Source organism: Megalops cyprinoides, chromosome 21 (genome assembly GCF_013368585.1).
Source record: "Megalops cyprinoides isolate fMegCyp1 chromosome 21, fMegCyp1.pri, whole genome shotgun sequence".
Taxonomy (NCBI): Eukaryota; Metazoa; Chordata; class Actinopteri; order Elopiformes; family Megalopidae; genus Megalops; species Megalops cyprinoides.
Genome location: NC_050603.1, coordinates 14,159,931 through 14,184,628, shown reverse-complemented (window position 1 = coordinate 14,184,628; position 24,698 = coordinate 14,159,931). Strand labels below are relative to the sequence as shown.

At 40.7% G+C, this 24,698-nt stretch overlaps 1 protein-coding gene across 2 annotated transcripts in view; it reads right to left on the bottom strand.

Annotated features, from left to right (window-relative positions):
- The window catches only part of LOC118769289 (zinc finger protein ZFPM2-like), a 78,833-nt gene extending 56,740 nt beyond the window's left edge, over positions 1-22,093 (bottom strand). For both annotated transcript variants that reach the window (XM_036516338.1, XM_036516339.1), the window contains exons 1-2: positions 21,559-22,093; positions 82-231 (exon numbers count right to left, since the gene is read on the bottom strand). In XM_036516338.1, coding sequence (XP_036372231.1) covers positions 82-231; positions 21,559-21,598 — 190 coding nt within the window. In that variant the 5' untranslated portion in view covers positions 21,599-22,093. The remainder of the gene's footprint in view (positions 1-81; positions 232-21,558) is intronic.
- Between the last annotated feature and the right edge of the window lie 2,605 nt (positions 22,094-24,698).

The window sequence follows — 24,698 nt, the reverse complement described above, 5'->3', positions numbered from 1 at the left end:
AATGCTCCAGTGCACTGCCACCAGCTGCTCATACCTGAGGAAAATATGCAGGCGTGTGAGGCGTGAGTGTAAAAAGCTCACCTTTGTTGCAAGGAGACTCCACGTCTTTGCTGTTTTCAGTGTCAAAGTCTGCTGAGAGGTTCTCCTCCATAGAGAAGTCCTCATTGTGCGGGGGCTCTTTCTCCTCTGAAATGCAGTCATTGTCCTCTTCCAGTCCGTCATCCAGCCGTCCTGAGAAAAGAGAGAGAGAGAGAGAGCAGCTGCAGGTAAGCCAGCGAGGGGCACGTTCAAAAAGTCATACCAGAATTACTGAACTATTCTTAAACTAAACATTCTTAAGCCCATTCTTATAGACATTGAGAGGATAGAACACTAGTCTTTGACCTTAATGATTTTTTATGTAGTCAGCATTTTAGTGCTGACACACACTAATAGGTTTCTCATTTTAAAACACTGGGAAAAAAATGAGACCTTTACTTCCAAAGTATCTTTAATCGCTATAAAATATCAAAGATTCAATAAGGTAAGATGTTCACTTTCTAATAATAAACCTGTTCTACAGTGCTCCCTGCTGTCTGTCTGTAAAGCTCTCCTCTCTACAGTCTAATGCACCCCATCCTGTCCCATCTCCTCTGGAAGAGGTGAGCAGGCGTAAGAGGAGTTGCAGTGTTCAGTGCTAGTGCTTGAACTTCTGTCGCCGACCCTCTCCTTCCACTACCTCAGTCACGACACACACAAGAACACCATCCTCTGTTCAAGATATTTTTCCCTATGAACAAACTTTATTTTGGTAACCAAGACTGCTAAAAACATTCCTACTTTTTTCTGACCAAACCTTATCTGATTGGCTGTTGCCAACATGTATCTCATCCAGAAATGTGCAACTTTCAGCCACAGACAAGGCCTTCAGCAGACATCTCTGAGGGTCAAGTTATCATCTAAAAGGCCACAAATTTCCTGTGAAAAGCATTTTCAACATGACAACCCTTTGGAGCTAGAGCTTTACTGCCTCTGATTGTGACTGCAATACATGTTGTCACTGAGGTTTTGCAGATACCTTTAAATAAACAGAAACCCATCCGTACTTTTATTTGGAAATTGTGAAAATAAATACTCAGAATACATCACACTCAAAAACACATTCAATCCTGAAAATATTTCTTTATTTATTTTTGAAATGTGCAGCAAATTGAACATTGCATTTGTACAGAGGCTTCTAGTTCAGAAGTTTTTATTTTATTTTATTGTGGTTAACAAATGGCCATGCTATTGTTACTAAAAGCAGGGACTTTCACCTTTAATTATAATGTATTGAGAACATATTTGATAAATCTCAGATAATCACACAACTTGCAATGTAAAGTTAAAGCGTGAACATTGCCAGCACCGAATTTGAAATGACATTAAAGGCACTGAGCACATCTCTGACACCTCTACAATACTGACCTTTTGCTGAGCACCTATTTTCAAGAGGCTGCTTTTTTTCAGGCAGGAAACGAATAATACTGTTTCAAAGCATGGCTGCCCCTGAAGCTTCCTTTCACAGGAATTACTTCCTGTAAGGCATGAGTTTCCCTGCAACTGCATGAGGTGCATTTGAGTTCAGACAGAGCATGTGCAGGTGTGGTCGTGCACGTTCTCACGGCTCTCCTCCACAGCAAATGAATTTAACAGAGCCAAGATTTCAGTTCAGAAACTCTGCTATGAATGTGTGCTCTTGTTTTCTTCTGCTGCGCAGAGGTGCTTAAAAGATCCTCAAAAATCATTGGTCACGATTAAATGTTTGTATGAGCCACGTGCATGAAAAGCAGACCTCTGATAGATGGCGTGACGTAACACAGATGCTTTATATTAGGGAATGGTGTAGTGATGTTTATCTGATGCTTTGTGACTGCAGAGGAACAGAGCCAGACCTTTACTGTTCCAGAAAGTTGAGATATGCATTAGATCAGATTGTTGTCACAGTCTTACAGTTTCTGCAGTTAAAATGTCTTAGGACATCACGCATTTTATGGGTACAAGCATGCATACAAAACTCCACATAATATTTTCATAATTACTCCTGTCTCATTTCAAGTGGATTACATCTTTCATTAAATTCAATCAGCTTTATTGATATGCATTTGTGCTGCAAAAAAAAAAACAAAAACAGAGCACATAAGACTATATGCAGACATACATAAAAAGTAACAAAAAGTGAACAGAATATGATTGAATTAGTAAATTTCCAAAGTCTTACTGCATGTTGTAGAGATATTGTAGATAATACTGCATGTTGTAGAGATATGGTAGATAATACGAACATGCAAGCACAATACCTCCAAGACATTTAAGGGGAGAGTATACAAATGTTTTAGTGCTCCTTCACATGTGTGTTCAATAATGTCACATGAAGGAAATCACCAAAATATACACCACCAGTGCCCTTAGACAGCAGCCATGACTTGGTGTGCAAAGAAACATAAATTTCATTGAAAAATTCATGGTATGTTGAGTATACTTGGAGCTTGGTGCTGCTGAGGTCTAGATGACACATAGGGCTCTGGCTTATCCTCATTTTTGTTGAGAGAAGCAGGATGCCATTGCAGGGCCATTACCCCAATCCCTCTTTGTATTGCTGAGTGGCTGACAGGCAATTGGAGGTTTATTTACTGGATTTTGTTGCAGATTGAACCTACAACCTTCCAGCATCAAGGCAGAGACTCTGACCACAGGACAGTTAACCAGTTAATACCAGTTTAGACATATGGTTCAAGTACACAAAATGACAGCACAGATTATGGCGAAGCTAACTCAGAGGCATCAGTCACACAGATGCACACATACACACTGCTACAAACCAAAGCCACCAAATGATCTCCAGAGAGCACAATGACTTCCTGGCCTATTTAAAAGTTATGGAACATGAGAGCAAAATCAGGCTCCTGGCTGCTGTGAACCCTAGCCAGCCTCAACCCTGTCTTCTCGCTGTGTGCCTCAGAAAATATGACCAGTCCTCACCTAACCCTGAACACTCCTCCGTCATGGTGGACATTCTGGCTCTGTCTGCATGTCCACAATTACAGCACCTCCTTCCTACAGCCTCTCAGAAGACTGGTGCTAAATGGAAGTCTCCATGGAATGGGCCAATGCATGGGGCATATATAGGTAATGGTGGATTGACACGCTTACACTGCGTGATGACAGAGTGACATGATGACATGATGACAGATGACACCCCGAAAAGCAGGGCTCCACTAATTAAAGGAAGCTTAAAAATTATTCTCCGAAGGCTCAGCAACACTTCTGAGGCAATTTTTGTGCACGTAAGAATTTGATGTTTTTAAAAAAATGCAATGTATCTAACACGATGCCATTTCAGGACAACATCCTGGCCTCCCAAACCCAGCCAGATATCATCACCTGTCTAAAACACTCTGTTTCAAATCAATAAAAAAAAAAAACGATAGACAAAACACACAAAACAAATAAGCAGGGCCCCAACTCGAGCGACATTTCATTTCACGGCCGGCTCTTCCCCCTGTGTGATGCAGGGAGGCCATGGTTAAACCCTGATAGGGACAGCGAACATTATCAGCTAGCTGCACAGTGTGATTCCCGGATCACAAACTGCGTCCGCTTTATGCTCCCTAATTAGAAGTGAGGTAATTGAATCTGACTGAACAAAGCAACAAATCACGACCAGCATGGAAGTCATTCTGCTCCCAACTGTATGTCATATTTTCTATATGTCACATTTTAATCTGCTTGCTCACTGAATACGCAGCCAGGCTGGCATGGGGGCACAGGGACTGTAGCACCTGAGACTTGATACAGACACACGACATGGGCTCATACCCTATAGCGCAGGGCTTGTCTATTTCAGGGTGCACTCTGTGAAAAAGGTTTGAAAAGTTGCAAGTTTCCGCTTTGAGTGGCTGTTTTTGTCGGGCTATCCAAAGAAAATCACTCCTCTCACTTCTCTGTATAATTCATCTGAATTGGAATGTCGTGACACATTTTATTTTTGAGGTGGAATCTAAACAAATGACCTCATGCTCTGAGTGAGATTTGCGTTTCAGGTACCCACTGCACAGTATGAACTATGCTTACCATTTCATGTGTCACACAGTTTTAACAGAAGGATTTATATGTAGGACACTACAAAAAAGCTCCTGAGGGAGTGTAAGCAGTAATGCCCCAGGGTTATTATTCTCAACGATAGCATTGGCATGGCCAATTCAGAAAGGTATTGACAGCCATAAACAATTAAATAAAGATCTTTTAAATGCATTTCAAGTCTCAGGACTTGAAATGCATTGTACAAAAAAGTCCCCTTCCTTCTATGGATGGTGACACTTAATATCTTTACACTGCATTGCACTGTGGACCCTGAACAGTAGATAACATCTTAATACTACCAACGCCAAAAAGAAGTGTGATGCCTGATGAACATTAAAAAAAACAGTTCTTTATGGATCAGCTCAATCTTTTCTGCTTTTTAATTAAAAGTAAGGAAAATAGAAACTAATTATCTGCTACAGATTAGCTGGTGGGCATCTTTCTGCAAATGAGTTCTAATTAAAAGGAAATTGTCAAATGACATTCAAAGTACTGTCCTTTAAACAGAGACAGGCGCTTTCATTTTTTTTCCACTGTTGACCTGGCCCTGTGTAGGGTGGTGCTCAAAGTGCCCCTTCCACACTGATGCACAGAACAGACCAGTCTCTTCTCTACACACAGACAACAGCAGAAAAGAGGAGAATGCCTGCTTGAAAGAGTAAACTTGCGTGCTGTTCCTTGACTATTTTTTTTTACATACAGCATATACAGCACCCACAGCTTTGATACATACTGGTTAGAAAGGAACACAACATATGGCATATAAAAAGTGGATAATTCTTTCTCATTACTTTTTTTAAATATAAAACTACACACAGGAAAATGAAGTTGTTCACAAATAATTAATTTTGTTCCATTAAATATGTTTTTTATACAACCTATTTAGATCAAAATGTCTTTGAATGCATCTTTCCCATTATCTTAATCAGGTGTGATCAAGCATTTTACTGGTACTTTACTTTGGAATGTCAAATGGAAAGGAAGGAAAATGGAATAAAAACAGAATGTAACAAGGCGTGATTCACCATGTTATTTTACCATGGTCTGTGCAATCTACAGAGAAAAGAGAAAACTCAAACATAAACGTCAACCTTCATTTTAAAGAACTCTTCCATATTACTAAGAAACCTGCAGAGTCTAGCGAAGAAACAACTGTGGACCAAAACTGCAGCCGTAATTACATCTTGGCATGTGCCGTCTGTCCATGGGCACCTTTGTTCCAGATGGCGTTCCTGTGGGGGGCCCCGGCATCAGACTTGTCCAAATTATTTTGTGCTCTGTTACGGAGTAGGATGATTATTATATTTAATAACACAGCATTATGGCAACTGTGCTGTTCACACCTGTCAGGCAGAAGCAGCAGAAGATGCTCTAATTTGGAGACGTGAGCTCTTTCTCCCCCTCTCGCTCCCTTCTGTGCTCAGGAGTGTGACGCGCGCAAATCATATTTGCAGATGAACATGCAGCCCCCCTTAATATTCAGATACTGTACGAGACATGCCTGCGCCCCAAACCACCGCCAACGCTCTGTCCCCGGGGGGAGGGAAACAAAGCCGGCCTCATTAAGGGAACTGGTGCACAGCTGACATTTTCCATATATTTTCCAAAAAGGAGAGACTGTTTAAAAATGTTTTTAATCAGTGGTAAAACCATAAGCTGGAAGGATTCTGTCACAATCCATGGTGTATTGCTGGTTTGATTGTATTTTTAAAAATTGTAGTGTGCTGCTCACTCAGAACAGGCTGAACAAATGCTTGCTAAGGACACGTTCCCCTGCACCAGCCTGCTGTATACCAGATCCTCAGCTGCAGATGCCTGGCTCTCTGGATGAGGGCATCAGAACAGAAAAGGGTTGCCATCCTGCATCACTCTCATCATTCCACCATTCTGTGTGCACCAGTCTCTCCTCAAGCTACTCCCAATGTCCAGCTTCCTTCTTGCAAATGTTTTATAAGTTACTAATTTTATCATCTACAAATATTTCCTGGAGGCTCCTCTGTGAATCAGTCAGTTAAGGTGCTCTTTCTGAGCAGAGGCTAGGCTCTGAAGAGCCAATGTTTGATTTATAGCTGTGGTTGTGGCATTTGCTGAAAATGACCAGGAGGTCACAACAGAGGAACATAATTGGCATTGTTCTATCAGTGTTCAGTGGGTTATGTTCACCAAGGCTGCCTCACCACATTCTTCAACAGCACCTTCTAGTGACCTGTTTGGCCCCTAGGCAGAGTCACTCAGACGCTGTCAGCGAGAGCTGCACCTGTCTTCCACTGAGGACTCACTCTCATGTGGAGCACCATGAGACACACTGTGTGAAAAATAGCTGTTGGATGCACACGAGTGCATCTGAGGATTGCATTGGTCATGCCTCAGCTCTCCTGCATGGGTGCTCAGGACGCTGCGGTGAGGCGAGCTTAAAAGGCATGGTGAAAAGGGGGGGGGGGGGAGGCGTAAAAAAAGAAAATCTGCCGTGAAATACGGGATGACGCCCATGTCCCAAGCCAGGCTGTTTCCACACATCCCATTCCTTCCTGCTCTATCTACGAGCGGAGACCTTTCACTCAAATGACATTAAGCTACTATCCTGTTCATCTACTGCTTCTTCGTTTCCCTTGCCACAGAGCTTCAATCAAATTTATCTTGGGGGCCATTTGTAATACAGCTAAGGGAGTCTAAAGCAGTACCTGCAACAACACTCATATGCCAAAATAATGACACAGTACATGCTGCCTAGGTTTGGTAACTAGGACTGCTATCTAGGTTCGGTATCAGCGATCAGCTGATACTTAACTAAATAATTTAATGTGAAAAGCTAATGGACTAGCATACAGACAATTGCTATTGTGATTATGAAGAAGATCGGAAGCTGCAGATCATAGAAGAGTGCTGGGTTCAGTTTGACATACAAGTGTGGAACTGCAAGTGTTCTGGGGACAGAGATATGATCATGTGGTATGCTGGATGGGTCCAGGGGGTCAGGGGGGAGTCAGACAAATGTGTCAGGCTTTTTGTCTGCGGAGCCAGCTATAGGTCTCGCGCCAGCCACACAGCGTATCCTCCAAGCCTCCTCTGCCTTTCCGGAGCAGTGCGAAGACAATGACTCTGAGACTCTTCCTGTTTCGGGATAGCTGTCAGAGAACGATGGCAGGGGTTCAGCTTCATGGCAGGTTTTTGTTCAAGGCTACCGTCACAAAAGGGAAAACGCTAACACCAGTTTGACTGCCAGCATAATTTTTTTTTGCGGAGACCGTTTGCAGATGTGGCAGAGTTATCAATCCAAGCAGACGCACAATCTGGGTCCAGTGTCACTTCTCCTCATTATGCTGGTGCCTAATACATGCAAATGAAAACATTCTGGCAACTCGATTTCCTTGAAGATTGTTTGCGTATTGTTTTAGCAATAATGACGGTGCACTTCCTCCCTACCCTGTGAGGCCTCCTGGTTCATATTTGTCAGCTCCGAGTTAATTTCTCAGGCTACTGGGGATGCTCTGTTCCCCCTTCAGCTTAGAGTTTAACTCATTAGAATGCAAGTTCCAAAAGCAGCCCCTTCGTGCTTGCAGTGTTTTTCTCATTTACGATACCAGCGAATTCGCTCTTGCCAAGCGGACAGAACGACAGGACGAGGTGCCAAGGGCCAAATGTGTCCTTTGTTAAGTAGAAAGCACTTCATTGTCTAAGGGTTTTTAATGAATCTACCATTTGAATGACTGTCCAGAAAACAAAGAATAAACTACAAGAAATAGACCTGCCCATATGAAAAAGTAATAGACATTAAGATTAAAGACAAATGGTGGGCAACTTGTAGCAAGGCCTTTCACATCTTCACAGTTGAGCAATTATTTCACACTTGTTACTTTTAGATATGGCCAGATTAAATTGAAGATTGACAAGCCCTGAGCAAAACACTGGAAATAATGAATATTTGTTTCCAGTTAGATTTAGATTTTAGGAAGCTCCAATTTGCTCCTGACAGTGCAGAAAATGAGGAGACTCATTAGAGGGGCTGTCAGTGTCGGCCATACCCTGCCTCTGTAGTCTGCAATCCCCTTCACAGTGGAGAGTGGATATCCTCACATGTACCTTGACCTCTTTTGCATGTAACAGGATGCCATCTCAGGGAACACTGCCCCAGGCCCCCTTTTCCTCAGTATGTATTTGGCTTATGTTGTACAAACTCATGCTATACTTGTGTTACACAAGATAATGAACCAGAAGGTGTTCTGTTTGTTTAACTTCCCTTCTGGTCTCCTTTAACTGTCACACAAAATGCTGGACCTAGACAGATAATATTGAGTCATATGGATTATCTTACCTTAGTATTTTTTCCACTTTAACTGCAGTGGATCAGTTGGGAATACACACTGAGCTTCACCACAGCAAAGCAGCACTGTTGCTGTTAGTACCAATCTCTGTGAAACTGAGAGAAACTGTTCTAATACGGAAAACTGTTACAACTCTGGTGATAACACGAAACTGACAGGGACTTTTAGAATCCAGACAGGATTACAGACCACCTCTGCTACATTTTTGAGATATACTGTACAGTATCTTGAGCCAGAAAGCCCTGTCAGTGCTGTCAGTTGAAAATGAATGCCTGCAGAATATCAGACTTTGACGTGAGCTTGACAGAGAAGTTTATGAAGATGAAGCACATACAAGCATGATTCCCCTTTGGCTGTTACTGAAATGTGAGTGAATGTTTATTAGTAGATAATGGAATCTACCTAGTATGAGAAAATCCTAAAGGCAGTTAGCCTCATATTGTTTCATATGCCATGACAGAAAATGTGGCCACTTTGGGACCTGCAGAAACATACCCACAGTGCTGGATATCAGTAACCTGATAGCAGCTAGTTATAAAAAATATTAGAGGACAGTTTATTGGGCTGTTGTAGCTAGGGAATTAGAATATAATGATCAAACAATTGACTAGCTAGGTAGCTAAAGGACTGGGGATCATCATGTCAAAAACAGAGGCGTATGTTTGGTGAATAGCCTTAACATCGTCCAACATGGTGCAGCAGCAGTGTATTCATAATGCACATTGTAGAAAGGTGCTGAACTGAGCAATCACGCAAGCCAAACACAAGACAATTCACACTACTTTGGACCTGTCCCTTTAATGTGAAAATTACAATTCAAATTTGCATGCAAAGGTAGTATGCAATTGTCTTAAGCCAAGGTGAATGTACAGAAATTTGTCCCAGACTGACCAAATATGTTAATCACTATCAAATGACTTCAGCCATTCAAATGTTCTATACTGAATGCCCAATGGTGTTGTCCCTAAACCTGTTGAAATGAAATTCAACAAACTACTCAAGCTCCCACTGACATGACATGAAATGCACAACAATAATGCAAGGCTGAACCAGTGATAATGCTAAAGGTCCTCCTCATAACTACCAGTCTACCAAGTCTCCCAGTTCTCCTGGCGATGACTTGACACTCATATCCCTCTTCATAAAGCAGAAGAGACTGCTACCAAAATGTCCCAGAGGCAGCACAGGTTTCTCGTGGCTGGCTACTGCAGGGTGAGATCACACACCAGCTGGGACATGATGAGCTCTTCTGCCTCTCCCTCATGGCACAATCTGGAGCTGTGCAGGACTGGACGGTCGATCCATTACCCACCCCACATGAACAGGAACTTCTACATCCTCACACGATTCCTTACTGCCTTCTCGATGCTCAAAGGATCTTTGCATTAATTCAGTTATGTCTCAGGCTTCAGCACAGAGAACATATAGCACCTGCTTATGAAGAATACAATTTGCATAATAAAAGACTCTGGAAAGAATGCCTTCCTTTTAATGATGCATGTACAAATCAAGCCAACCCCCCACCCCACAGAGACACAAACACACACACACACACACACACACAAAGAAAACAGAGATCTCAAAGATATCAGTTGGGAAACACGGTGATATTTTGTTATTTTTGCACTTCTACTTCAGCTTTGCACTTGCACTTGCCACATCATAATGGTTAATCCAAGTATTCTTCCTTTTCTGCTCTTAATACCTCCCTGTACACTGCATCCCTCAACACACATGCACACACACAAAGACACACCCAGACACATGCACGCACACACACACACACACACACACACACACACACACACACACACACACACACACACACACACACACACACACTTACACACGACTATTTACTCAGCTCCCCCAGTGCCCGACACTATACCCATAAAACCTTAAACTGTGTTTCTACCCTTACACACTGCTGCAACCCTTCCCCAATTTATGAAGTTGTGTTGCGGCAGCAGGTGCTGATTATCTAAAATCTAGAAAACACAGAGCTGCTCACATTTTTATGTATGTCAAGAATGTATGTCTCATTTGCATTTGTTTTATGTATACCGCATTTGCATGTTGTCAAAAAATTTGCTTTTGAGTATCTCTATACCAGCATACTACTAATTACTCCCTGCTTCACTTTCAACTGTAAATGCATCAATTGCCAGTAATGTTGCATGTGTGTTCATTTCTGTTGACAAAATTATAACAGAGCTTACTAATTAATGCTGGACTTTAAATGAACATTATTGTCTTTTTTTATATATGACTTACACACTGTACAGAATCTTCAATACACATCAAACTAACAATCTTACTGTAGAAGGCTGACTTTTTCAGGGGAAAAATGGTTAATGCTACTCTTTAAAATAAATGGCTTACAAAGATGACTTATCCCTCTCCTGCAATGAACTGTGAGTACGCCTGCAAAGCTCTGAAGCCTGGCACACACAGAATTTCAGACGGACTCAGTGAGTACATCTGAAGCAGTTTCATTGGCTGCGGGGCGGAGGGTCTTTGCAGTCGGCTCTCACTGCAAGCACTTAAGCCGCTGATGTGTTCGGGATGGAATCCACACTGGAGGGGTATCAAAAGGCCCGATCCCTGATGGGTATCGCGGGCTCTGACACAGAGGCAGGCAGCAGAGACACAGGGATTTGCGTGCTGTGTGCAAACACGGCGTGCCCCGCTGCCAGGCCCCAGAAACCCTCTGATCACTTCACAGCGCTCTGTAATCATCTCTGTAATCAAGACGTTATGCAAAAGATCTTCGCTCCGCAAGATGGCAAATTCGACGGAGCACTGAGACCGCAAGTCAGAGCCTGATTATTACAGGTCTGTTCACTTCAGCTGCAGCTGTGAGGACAGTGATACTTTTCACTGAAGTGTCCTTGAGTCTTAGTTTTCAGGAAAAAGCAACACTCAAGACTCCAGACGACTGTCTTTGAAGCACCCATAAAATATAAAATGTGGGGCTCGACATTAACCATTGCCCTGTTGTCCAGGGCAACCAAATTTCACCAATCAAGAGATTTTGGCAAACATTTTACAAAATATTTTAAAAGAACCTCTAAACTAATTTTCCTTTTTAAATAGAACTGTTTCTCCTTTCATTGCTGTACAATGCCAGCCCACATCTACAATATTCTTTCTCACCTTGTGACCTTGATTTGTCTTCTAAAGAATAAATCTGAACTTCAGGAGAGGAATCTACAAGCCTCCAACTTTCTTGCCAATACATGTCTACATGCATTCAGACTTTAAATGTAATTAAGAGAATCCCATGATGAGACCTAGCTAACAAAAAAACATATTTTGAAGGTAGATTGTGAAAATGATGTTGCAAAACAATCACATGTGCTGAGGGGGGAACTGAGAAAATTGATAAGACATTGCACATTCAAGGAAATATCATAATCAATAACACTTAACTCTGAAGCCTATGAAAAGCAAGAACTCATAGAGGAACAGAATGTCCTCCTCGCAGATGTCACCCACCAATAAAATTGATTACTTTTCTTCAACTGTTCCTCTGTTCTTCATTACAAATGCAGAAGGACAAATATAAGCATTAGTGTACCTGGTCCAGATTCAATTTTCCTTACATAACATTATGTTCAGCGGCTGGTGGAAGTAATGAGAAATGTCATGCGAGTAATGCCAAGAACGTAACACTCGCTTAAAGTTTGGAACAAATCGTGTTGCGGTTAGACCGATTCTGGGCCTCTAGCCTTATCTTCAGAAAAAGGGACAGAAGCTCAGCAAAGCCATCCAGTGCATTCCCTACAGCCAAGTGGTGAAGATTTGGACCTGCATGCAGGGATTGCAGATCCCTCGGTCCAAACCGAAGCAGAGGCTTCCAACTGATTCACCCTCAGAGAGCCAGCAGGGCTCCTGCACACATCGTGGGACATCAGTGAGCCCAGGGATTCGTGCCATCCATTAGGAACCGGGTCCCGTTCCAGCCCACGCCGGGAGGGTTTGGATCTGTACCCGACTTAGCACACAGTCTCCAGATTTAAGCAATGGCTCAAAACGTTTTGCGTCACACTGCACACTGCAAAATAGGTGGAGGCCCATACAGAGTATATGCCCATTACTCACTCCTGTTCAAGGGCAGGTAGAATGCTTTTATGACTGATGGTACAAATGACAATGTAATGTAAGAAAAGATAAGATGTAAGATGCACATATAAGATGTGCAATGTATATAAAATAATCGAGTGTTTATGTATTTTTTTTGTTTTTCAATATTATAGACTAATACTTGCACAAGAACCAGGCTTCCTAAACTATCACCATCATTTAATAGTCAGCAAGTATGGTTGGTTAAATATTGGGAAACATTGTTATCAGTGTAGAAGACCTGTATCTGTTCATCCCTACATATACTGGCGTGTAGTCTCCTTAGACCTTTATATCTTTTTTGTTTTAACCCATTGAGAAAATATTTTCCTGCGAGAAGATGTGTGTCCAAGAATTAGAAGTGTTCTGAAGCCAGAGCAAGACAGAGAGATAAAGAAAGAGAGAGAGGAGACAATGACCTTTTTGTCCTTCGGATTTGCATACCATCCCTCCTCCTCAATCTGAGGAGTGGAGTCATCTGATCCTCACTGCCCATCTGTCAGCTGTTTGCGATGGAGGCAAAGCCAGACATCAATCAATCAGCTGTTATCAGAGGCCCCTCTTTTCGCCTGTTCTCCTTCCCTTATCACCTGACCCAGTTGTTACCCTGCTTCAGATGGTGAAGAAACTTGATGACGGTCATGTGCATCTACAAATACCAGGCGCAGGCAATAGAAACAGAATAGCGTGTCTGTTTGGAGCAATTAGTGATTGCAAACTCAGCTACTGTTTTACTGAGAGAGCGGATTCAATTGCCCTCTTTGGAACCAGTTCCAAAATTACTTATGTTAGATAACGCTAAAAAAAATACAACTCAATCATCACGTTTACCTGCTGACATGCAGTCCTTCATTTTCTGGAAATTTTTTCATCAAAAACAACTACTGTGTGAGACAAATTAGTGCTCAATTTACTGAGTATTATGTGGAGAAAAGTGATGAGTGGTTTTAATCTTTAACAATATAACAAGTAGTGAAAAACAATCTCTCTCTGGAGACAGAAGGGACATATATCGTTTGACCCAGGCTGGACATTTGCCAGGAATGCATTAGCAGCTACAACAGCGGGCAGCATTCTGTGCTGTAGGTTGCTTACCGCCTTCTGTGTTTGGTTTTTGTACAGGGTGCTCCATGAAGGCCTCAAACATTCACCTACTCCCAATCTCTGTCACCAGCAGGCTTTGTAATGCATACATTTGGCATAGTGTTCATAAATGCACTTTTTCTGACTTTCGCTGAACTTCTGAACTGCTTTTCACAAACCCATATATGTGTTCCCAGAGCATCAATGGAGATTATAAAGTTAGCCCTGGCTCATCACTCTACAGGGGCTGGTTCTTCTTGGTTAAAAAAAGTTGTCCTAGAGTCCCATTCATTTTGTACCACAGTTATCTCCACTCATGCCAGAACAGTGGCCATTTCTGTTCCCTTGGGACACATCAGCAGATGCCATATGATGGTTGCATTGCTCTTTACCCCTGTAGGTTGTTGCTACTGTATAACACAAAAGCAGTGAGGGGCAGGCAGCAGTCACACCCTCTCATGCAGCATCAAAGTAGTTTGAGAAAGAAACAGAACTAGCTGTACTGCCAGAAAAGTCATACATACTTTTCTACCACTTATATACTTTTCTTTACTGGTAGCAACCTACAGCAGCTAGCTAGGCAGCCCAAATAATAAGTAAAAGTCGACAGTATCTTAACTGCCATGCTAGCTTAATAAGGTCACCTAGAAGCACAGATAGCAAACTACAAAAGTTAGCCAGCTAGCTAGAATTCCTGGGAACTGTTGGGTCAAAAGCAATAATATATTAAATATTTTGATTACATTAAATGATTGGTTTAGCAGACACTGTTATGCAGTATGACTTACATACGTTACATTTTTTTTTACATGTTATCCCTTTATACAGCTGAATATTTTACTGAGGCAATTCTGAGTTAAGTACTTTGCCCAAGTGTACAACAGCAGAGTCCCAGTGGGGAATTTAACCAGCAACCTTTCAGTTACAACCTCTGCTCCTTACCGCTATGCTACACTGCCGTGTGTAGCTTTGTGTAAATATTACATTTTATAAACTACCACTCAAAATCAATGTCTCAAAGTCTCTCCTCTATCTTGCAGAAAAGGGTAGTGTTTGCCTTGGTTCCTTTCACACCTTGTAGCTAGATTTGAGTGTGGAAATGGTTTATTAGTTTCAATGTTTGCACTCTCCAGACATGACAACTTTCCCCTTTGCCACTTCTGCATTTCATCTGTTGTGACCTAAAGATTACTCCTTACTAGCGACACTTTCAAAGACTTAAGTCAGCATTATCTCTCTGTAAAATGATGGAAGACCTTAGAGAGCTATTTCTTGTCTCATCAAATCCAAATTCCCCATCATCCTCTAAACAAACCTCAGTCAACCCTTGCCCACCCTCTTCCACTGGCACACATAACACATTCTCATTCTCCCGGTGCCGCCAATCAAAAGTGAAACAGGAACTGCCCATTAAACTTCCTTCAGCTGTACTGGTTGGGATACTGCACACATCACTCCGTGCCATAGCATTGATATGACTAAATTATTATTAATTTATAAGTAATGACAAGCCATGTAATTAAGTGCAGCTAGGGCTTACATAATTCCCCAAATTTATTTATCAGTTGTACGGATGTGAACATGCGCTTGTTTAAGCATTAACATATTTGGAAGTGAACGCTTCACATTCGTAACAAATTTTACATGAGCCCAGATTATGACTTCATTTCCATTCTGGAGTTCTGTCATCAGTAATTTTCCACTGCCATGCTGTTTGGCCACGGATATGCTGATTTACAAATTGAACTGAAAGGCTTCCTGTTTAATCCCCCGCGTTGCCTTTTACCACCTCTCCTATGGCTACAGTAGTCTAGTGTCTTTCATACAAATCCAGAGGAAATCAAAAGTCCAACTTTGCTCCACTCCTTACATCCACAAATAATCCCTGCTGAGAGCGTAGCGTTGACACTATCAGATCAGCGGAGGCACTCTCAAGCAGCTCTCTTGATCTGCACTAATGCATTAATCACCCCCCCCCCCCCCCTTTTCAGTAAAGTTCACCAGCATCAGGAGGAAACCGAATCAGTGAAAAGCAACATTTTTTATGCCTTCAACAACTCCTTTCCACAGACATTTGAGGTAAGGCTTCTGATGAGCTACTGCCTGAAATAGATAGCATAAGGGTTGAATTGATCATTGGATTTCAGAATTAATAACGCAATACTTTTTTTACTATCGTGAATTGCCTCATAGTCTTATCAGGTGTTTTTTTTTTTTGTATAAATAGGGTGACTCCTCCCTGCTTCTATATTTAGGCCTCTGTTGTGTTCAAGGAAACATGGAAATCTGACGTTTGCTATTTCTGTTGTTATGGGCTGTTCATAATTTGGTTCTTTGTGGAAAACAACTCATTTCTTGAACCTGGCTCTCCTCCATTTCAGTGAGAGGCAAAATGGGGGACACACGAAACTCATAAGTGAAACCAAGAGAAAACAAACATAAGTATGAGGTGTGACGTGATACAAATTATAAACAGAACGTCTAATAAACATTTTAGAATTTTTTTAGTACCCTGTTACCACAAAATAACATGCACAGATGCATAAATACACACACAGTCTACCTTATGTAAGTGTGTAACTAAACTACATCCAAGACCTATGGAAGAGAGGGACTTGACTTTCTGCATTCATGAACACATAATGGATATGCTTTAAAGCGCCTAGACAAAATCATACACTTTCAAGCAAAGTTTGAAAGTTGAAGCGGGAGGCAAAGATTTTTTCAGTCAGAGTTTGAACAACTTCGCAAAGGCCTTTAAAGCATTTCTCTATGCATGGGGAAAGTAATTTTTGTAATCCCCAAACTGAATAGACCAGACCATAAAATTAAGATTCAAAATCTCTATAGGCAAGGAACAAATCAATTCCCCATTCACACAGTGTATCTAAAGACGGAGAAATTAAAATTGCTTTCCTCTGAATCAAATCTTAACATGAAATTTGGCATATTCTTCAAATAAAAATATTGAATTCAATAAATAAAAAATCATTCTTACATTTGCATACTAAAGCCTTGCATAATAATATACTGTACACTTAATCTTGTCATTTATAATAAAAAACCATATATAATTAATCCACCAACGATGTATATACATGACCTAACTATCTACAGTCAACACTTTAATATCATCTTTAAATTTTTCTTTAAGTTTCTGCTTTCACCCTCTCCACATATTGATATTAGGTCACATTTTCCAGAGTGCTGGTAAAAGTACATTCAACCATTGTACAAAATAAAGAAATCATGAACTCTAAAAATAACATAATGTACCCTAAAAAGCCTAGTTTTCTGGATTTTGAGAAAAGGAAATACAAAGAGACAGAGCCAACCCAGGACTGACATCTTGTGCTACTGTCTGGGCAATCAAACAGATTCGGCACAGTCCACAGAGAACAAATCCAAATGTACACCTTGAATAACCTTTTATATAATATATATATAATGTAATATAATGTAATATACATATATTATGTAATACATACTGAACTGTGGCTTGCTCATACTGTCTGCTCTATGTGTAACTGGGAGATGCTAACTTTTCATCGAGAATGCGTGCAATAAATGTACTCAAAAAAATCCGAAATAAATCCGTGGCAATGCCTTCAGTGAATGTGAATAACAAACAACGTATGTCCGGATTGAGTAGGAGGCACCACCTTCTTCAAACGCACTTGTCAAATTTTATAGGTCCAAAAGGAAGGCTTAAGAGAACGTTCCTCAGCTTTAACAAGCCAACCGCACAATCTGTTGCTGGCATGGAAAAGATGTCAGTGAGAAAGCTGGCACGCAATAAACCATTCTTCCCATAACGCAGCTCTGCGAAGCCGACCCGTCTAAGAAACAAGTCCTGTGAGCGTTCGTGAGACATGCATTCAGTACGGGTCTATAAACATGCATTTTCCTTCCATCCTCTACCGCAGCGTTAAATCTGCAGCACAGCCCAGCTGATCTCATTTCATTGTCCTTCAAAGGGGAAGTCTGTCCCACTGCTCAGTAACAGCTACTTATGTGAAAAAACACACAAGCAATGACTAATACAAATCAACAACCCACAGCTAACAATCCAGAATTATGACGAGCTAGGCTCATATTTGAAAAAAAACTGGAATCATCCAACTGGAAATATGACACTGCCACGGCTGAGCCCCCTGAGTCAGCCTAACCACCACAGTGCATTGTCCTTAACTTTGAATGATACATTTGAGCATGTGTTAAACTGCATTCGATGCTTACACATCTTCTCAAGTTTGGAATTGGAATTGACTGAAAGGAATAGCGCTCACACAGTGGGTAATGCTATGACAAAACTTATTTTGTGACAGCGTTTCAAATCTACTGGACCTTTCTGAGGTAAGTTTGAAATGAACAAAACATACTGTGTTAGAATGAAATAACAGAATACTTGATTACACATTTTCCATCAGTTTGATCACATTTTCCATCAATTATGGAAAAAAATACCATGCAAGTGAGACCGAATGTCACATTGGCCCAGCTGAGTGTTGATGCCTCCAGATTTCTGTAGTGGGACCATGTCACAGAGATCACACCGAAAAGCCCGGGGGTCATTTCAGCTGGCTCATTCTGTCCTTCCCCTTAAAATATCGCAACCCCCTTGACCCATAGTGTAAACACAGCAACAAACACCATGCATGAGAGAATTATAAGGGAGGGGAGTGGGGGAAGGAGCGGGAATTTAGAGGAATATACGCACATAACCTTACTCCTGCTAATCACAAATCCACAGAGCATCCGAAATTAATAAGTGAATTACTTCTGATGTGTATTCTGAATGTTGGCCCAGGAATGGCTAAGAAGTCTGGCCAATTTATTGGCGTATTGGCTGGAGGTGATAAAGCGACAGCAATAAAGCTCAGGGAGATGGGCTGATAACATTGATATGTATGCCCACACAGAACACCTCCCCCTCTGTTTAGGCTCTTCCCAAAATCAAACTAAACAAAAAAAAAATTTTTTTTTTTTTGAGTGGTGGTTTTGGGAGAAAATTTTGAACAGTATGTGTCACAAAAGAAAAAAAAACAAGGAGTGAAATTCATAATTTCTTCCCGCATTATCTGAATCTCCAGACTGAGTGATCAGGAAGCACTGGGTGACTATTTTTTGCCTTATCATCCCAACTGGTAGAAACGGGGAGGTGGTGGGGGGAGGGTTATCAGGCCACTGCAGGCTTCTGGGTAGAAACTTTAATGGTAATAAAGTGGGTTTTGACGGTATATCTTCCCTGTTTATCCGTGCCTTTATCTGGCCTTATCTCCCCAGTCATCGTGGCAAATTAATGGTTGCTCTTTCAGCCCCTGCCTTTTCCTCACCACCGTACACAAAACATTCAAATCCAGCATAATTCACAATTCTACACAACAAAGAAAGGTGTGGGGGAAAGGACTTTGTCCAGTGACCTATTAGAACATTTAGTATGACTACCGTTTTCTGTATTGACTCTTGTTACAGACTTCTTATGGTATAAAATACCCAGACTGGTCTTGATCTTTCTCATTGAACATTTCCTCAAACTGGAAATGCAACATATGCACAGTATCCAAAAATGGCAGGGAATCCAATATGCTAACGTTATTATTTCCTTTGTCAAACATTAAATATAGAACACATGGGTATGTGAATATTAATCAAGTAATATTAATATTACTGTGATTATTATGTAGAAAAATTAAACACATGCTCTTCATAGTCTTGTCCCTCTGATACCCTTACCTCAGTGCTGTATCGCAGATTTTTTTTCCCTTTAAATTCTTCAAGAATTTCTACTGACTTTCATTAGAGACCATCTCAAGAAATACAGCATTCCTTACAACCAAAACACAGCTCCTGAGAATGACAGAAACTAATGGTGCTTACTCCTGAAAAATACCAAAATATAATGACAATCAAACTTGTGATTTTTTTACATGATGAAAGTTGTTTTTTTAATTTTTCTTAATAATAGCACATTCAGTCTCCTTCCTTTGTCCACATCATTGGATGTGTATGGTAATGCTTCAGCTCATCCTGCTTCCTGAACATGACTTTCCCAAGTCCAGGTATCATATAAATAACAAATGCAATTTAAGAAAAGCAGCACTGTGGGTATATGATAGAGTAATCTCTCAAAAGCAGCCCAAACACCCTTTCACTTCCTATTAATGGCTTGGGATGAGCTCATCTCCTCTGTAACACTGCTACTGTATAACTTTAAAATGTTCACATGGTCAGCAAAAGTAAAAACATTGAACATACTTCTTGTGCTATTGTATAAATAACAGTACTTAATTTTTTTTCAATAACCAGCAAACTGAACACCTACATTCTTTTGTCATTTGGAGTCTATACTCTGGCACATACTTATTTCAATACGCACACCAGCAACACCATACAATCTCTGCAAATTACTTTTAGCAATACAGCGATCATTGTTCTTTAAGTGCAGTACTATTACTTCTGTTTACTACTACTGTTCCGATGACATATGTGATCATTGCTCTCATCGTTAAAATAAAAGAATGAAAAGAGAGTGAAAAAAGAAAAGCATCTAAAACATTACCATTAATTAACCGTATTCTCCCTCCGCCAACAGTAACTGAAAAATCAATCAACGAGACAGATATACTGTACAAGAGGAGCCCTGGGGACCTTCACATGTCTTGATTGTATTAGCAACAGAGACAACATCTATGTTCTGTTTTAAATCAATACAAGTTTGCACAACACTGGGTCAATAAATGTGCAAGTGCAACTGCTGTACTGGAGTGTAAGTGTAATGAACATGACTGAACTGTAAGCTAATACAGACGTCCAGCTGCAAGGCATGTCTGAGACTAGATACTGCATGGATACATATCTCCTCTAGACAGTCAGAGAAATAAATGACCTATGTTGCACTAAACAGCAGAGGGGAAAAAAAACCCATGTAGACATAAACACTTTGGAAGCATAACTGCTCCTTATTGAACTCATCTGATCCAAAACCGTCTAGTTTCCCTCTTTAGCTATGTGACCCTGATGAAATGCGCTGAATCTTTGCAGCAACAGATCTTAGAGCGACGATGAAAGGTGTCTACAGTGGAATCAGGTCAGAGTAATAAAACATAACACTGAAAATGCCAACACCAGCGGGAGGAAAAATTAAGACAACCAATGAATCGCACAATGGCAGTATTCTGCGAGACATAACTTGGTAATTACTGTCATTTTCAAAGAATTAATCTGCTCTTGACATTCGGAATTACACTGTATAAGTGTGTCAAAAGTCAGCTGTTACAAAAGGATCTGGGACATGACTGCTTTTCCCAAATTAAAACATGTCAACTATTATTATTATTATTATTATTAGTAGTAGTAGTAGTAGTAGTACTAGTAGTAGTAGTAGTAGTATTGGTGGTGGTGGTTGTAATACTAGTTTTGATAGTAGTATTTGACACGTATTACTTCCACCAAAAAAGTAAAATAGGATTTTTCCGTAAAATTTGAAGAACATGAAAGACTCCGTAAATACACTTCTTGATAAGGTTGGCAGTTCCAAGAAATACAGAAATGTATTTGGTTCTTGTACGTCTCAGTAAGATGAAATATATTAACCTAACCTATCTGCAGCCGAACTTTTTATTTACAAATCATTATCGCTACACATCAGCACACACGTAACAGTTAAGTTTCAGAAATATAGCAGCAAGGATATCGATGTACCCCTAAGGATCATAAATGCCAAAGCACCCACACATAATTTTAATCCATCGACAAACAAGTAAAGAAAAGCGGACAAACAAATTGTTTTACTTGGCGGAACTATCCCGTTGTTATAAGCATGCAGAAATATGACTTAGATACCTAAAAGTATTCACCAACGTATTTTATTCTTTCTAACCATCAAAACCAGTTATTAAGCGCCTGGTCAGAATGGAAAACTTACGTTTGATTTGCCTTGGGTTGCTCTGCTTTCTTCGGGACATGACTGCTCCGTGCTGGTCAGTGGATCCAGATGTTGAACTTAATAATAAAAAGAAATCGGTTCATCCAAGCGCCGAACGACGCATTTGGGTTCACGCTTAAAGTTAAATGCGAAACGAATTCTTGTCACACGTCCTCGTTGTCTCTCGCCTGTGCAAATTTCCTCTCTCCCTCTCTTCTCTAGCGCACTCGCGTACCTCCGGTGTTCTCCCAGATGAAGCTGCACTGAGTGGCGATCCGCACAGATTGACGGAAGAGGTGAATGCGTTTCGCGGTTTTGTTTGAAGATAAGGGATGTGCCTCCCCGGGTGCCGTAGCCATAACCACAAACTTGAGTGAGTATGACAGAGATTTCGTACAAGATATTGCACTGTACATATTTCACTGTAAATAATCTGTTCCTGGCACCGAATGTTCCATCACTAGAGCTCACGGTAACCGTAACTCCTTACCTTAAAAACAACCTCGCTAGCTAAATATTAACCAGAACTCATTCAACGAGCAAGGCATGCAAGGTGCGGGGATTGTTTTGTGAACAGTCTATGATCACGATATGCATTTGGCTTCCTATGTGTGTTTTAAAAGACGGTAGCTTAAAATTCCGCCTGTCATTCATGTGAAGGCTGTGCAATGTGCAGCAAGTAGTTCCCTCTCTCCATAGGCTTAATTGTACCAATGTACGGTGCGGCACTGTCATCAATTTGGATAACTTCCCACAGTACATTTAAGAATGACACAGTATCAGCATAAGCATAAACTGAAATGCCTCTTCTGAAAGTCTGTTTTGTGCCACTGTGCAGCAGCACGGGGAAGAACAATAACTTGATGTTGATACATGTAGTTGTATCTTTCTTTAAATATCATATCATATAACTGTTGCGTGGCAGTTTTTTTTTTCTTATCAGAGTGCATCTCTATCTGTACACACGTGCATAGGATTTCTTTGACCTCTCCATGTGCACAATAGTCGTACCCCTTTATCTATTCAAATTACATCTGACTGTCCTGTTTGTCCTGAGTATCTTGTAAGGAACTTAGATTAGCACTGAGTGTTCTCTCCCACTCTGTAATGAGGAATGAATGCCAGTGAAGAGGAGGACTTTAGGCTGGAACACAGGAGAGACATTGGTGAGGCTAAGATGGAAAAAAAAAACCAAACAGCAATGACACTGAAGTCTGATTGGCACTTAATACTCTATGGCTTATCCTTACCTTTCAAATGAGTGTTACAATTTCCATAACTTACAGGTACACTACTGAACTGCTGTATCATCTATGTCCTGGCTCTATAGGTATAATATAATACTAATATGAAACTTGTGTGTGTGAGTTTGAAATACAGACACTGGTTAGTTCCATCTTTGCGGTCTGCCGTTACCACAGTGCTGGGTGGATCGGCACGCTCAGTTCAGCTTGGCCAGCGTTCAGGGGGAAGTGGGGTGTATGCTGTTAGGGGAGACAGCTGGGGAAGTGAGGAGAGTCAAGGCCAGTTCCGCCTGTCCTTCTGCCCTAGTATGGGCTGTGGTGACAATACAGATATATTCAGAGTTCCCTTGGAGTTCAGACAAGCCTGACAGCCTTTAAATCATGGATACCCAATGCAGAATCCCAATACACATGGAATATTAACTTGTAAAGGGCAAATTGGCATTGAGTGCTGTGAGACTCAAGTCAATCAGTTTCACACGCAGAAAGCAGTTTAGTATTTTGGAAGGGCCACAATTGCTCACACTTAATAATGAATGTATGATATGAGTGTGTACATAATATGAGGGTTTGCTTTTCTAATTTGGTGTTATATAGTTTTCAGCTTTAATATGAAGTGTTAATATGAAATGCAAAAATTTTTTTTTTCTCAGAGTATACCTGCACATGCAGATTTTCAGAGTAGCTGTGAGTTTGAGTTCATCTGAGCTGAGAACTGCCGCAGTATTGAATGCATAGCTGTTTGAGGGAGCCCCTGTTCTTCTTACCTGCCTGCCAAAAATACGGCTCACCATGGAGACTGCAAACATCGGGATCCGAAGATGCCCCACATTTCACACCGACTGGGAATTTTCGTGTTTCCCTTAGAGGTTTTACAGGGCTCCAATGGAAGTATTTACTTTAGCTGTTAAAAAGAAAAATTCAGGCAAACCACCAACCCTCTGCAGGGTAAACAGATTTCATTCAAAGGAAGTAGTGAATGTACTCCTGAACATTTCCGCCAGCGTAGTTCTTCACCTTTGAGAGGGAAAGAATTAGAAAATGGAGTTTTGTTTTGGAAAGTAGAAAAGAGAGGCCGTGACGGCCTGTTCTTCTTGAAGATCCCTTGTGCTGTGGTAGTGCAATGGGATGCAACAGCAGCCTCCTTCTGCTACAGAATGTTGAGATGTACACACCAAAGCTTTAAGGTAATGTGTGTCTGACCAACAGCCCCTTTTAATCCAGCAGGTAAGATCATTTGAATCATACTTTATCAGCATCTGATGTAACACGCTCAGTATATGATGTGTACAGGGCCACACTATTTGGAGTTCTCTAAGACAAAAATATTATTATCATCAAACTGATTTACCATTTGGATACAAAATGGAGTCCTGGTTCCAAATGGATTACCCAGAATTATAGCTGCAACTTAGTTATGCAATATCTTATCTGTGCCTGCCAAGAAATATAAATAAATTTAATGGATTGATTTAATATATAATTATTTGATAATAGTGAGTATGCGTAGTCCAAAACAAGCTCATTATTTATATTTTTGCAGTGAGCCCTCCTTAATTTGTCAGATGCAAAGATAAAGGCTCACTGTCCTATTTCTTCCTATTGCTGGCAGTTTGGAATCTACATTTCCCTAGTAAACCAAAGTTTCACAAAAAAGTTTGGGAAAAAAGTATAATGTTCTTTAATTTAATCACATGATTTCAACAGACCATTACTCAACAGTTATTTACTTGTCCATATCATGTTTTGAATTCATATAGTTATCCCCCAGTTTGCACATTTTCAATATCAACAGACATTTTTGAGAAGAGCTGTCACAATAATTACCCTCTTTGCCTCCTATATATTCATATTTAAGCTTAAATACAAAATACATTTACATCTGCCAACCTTTAT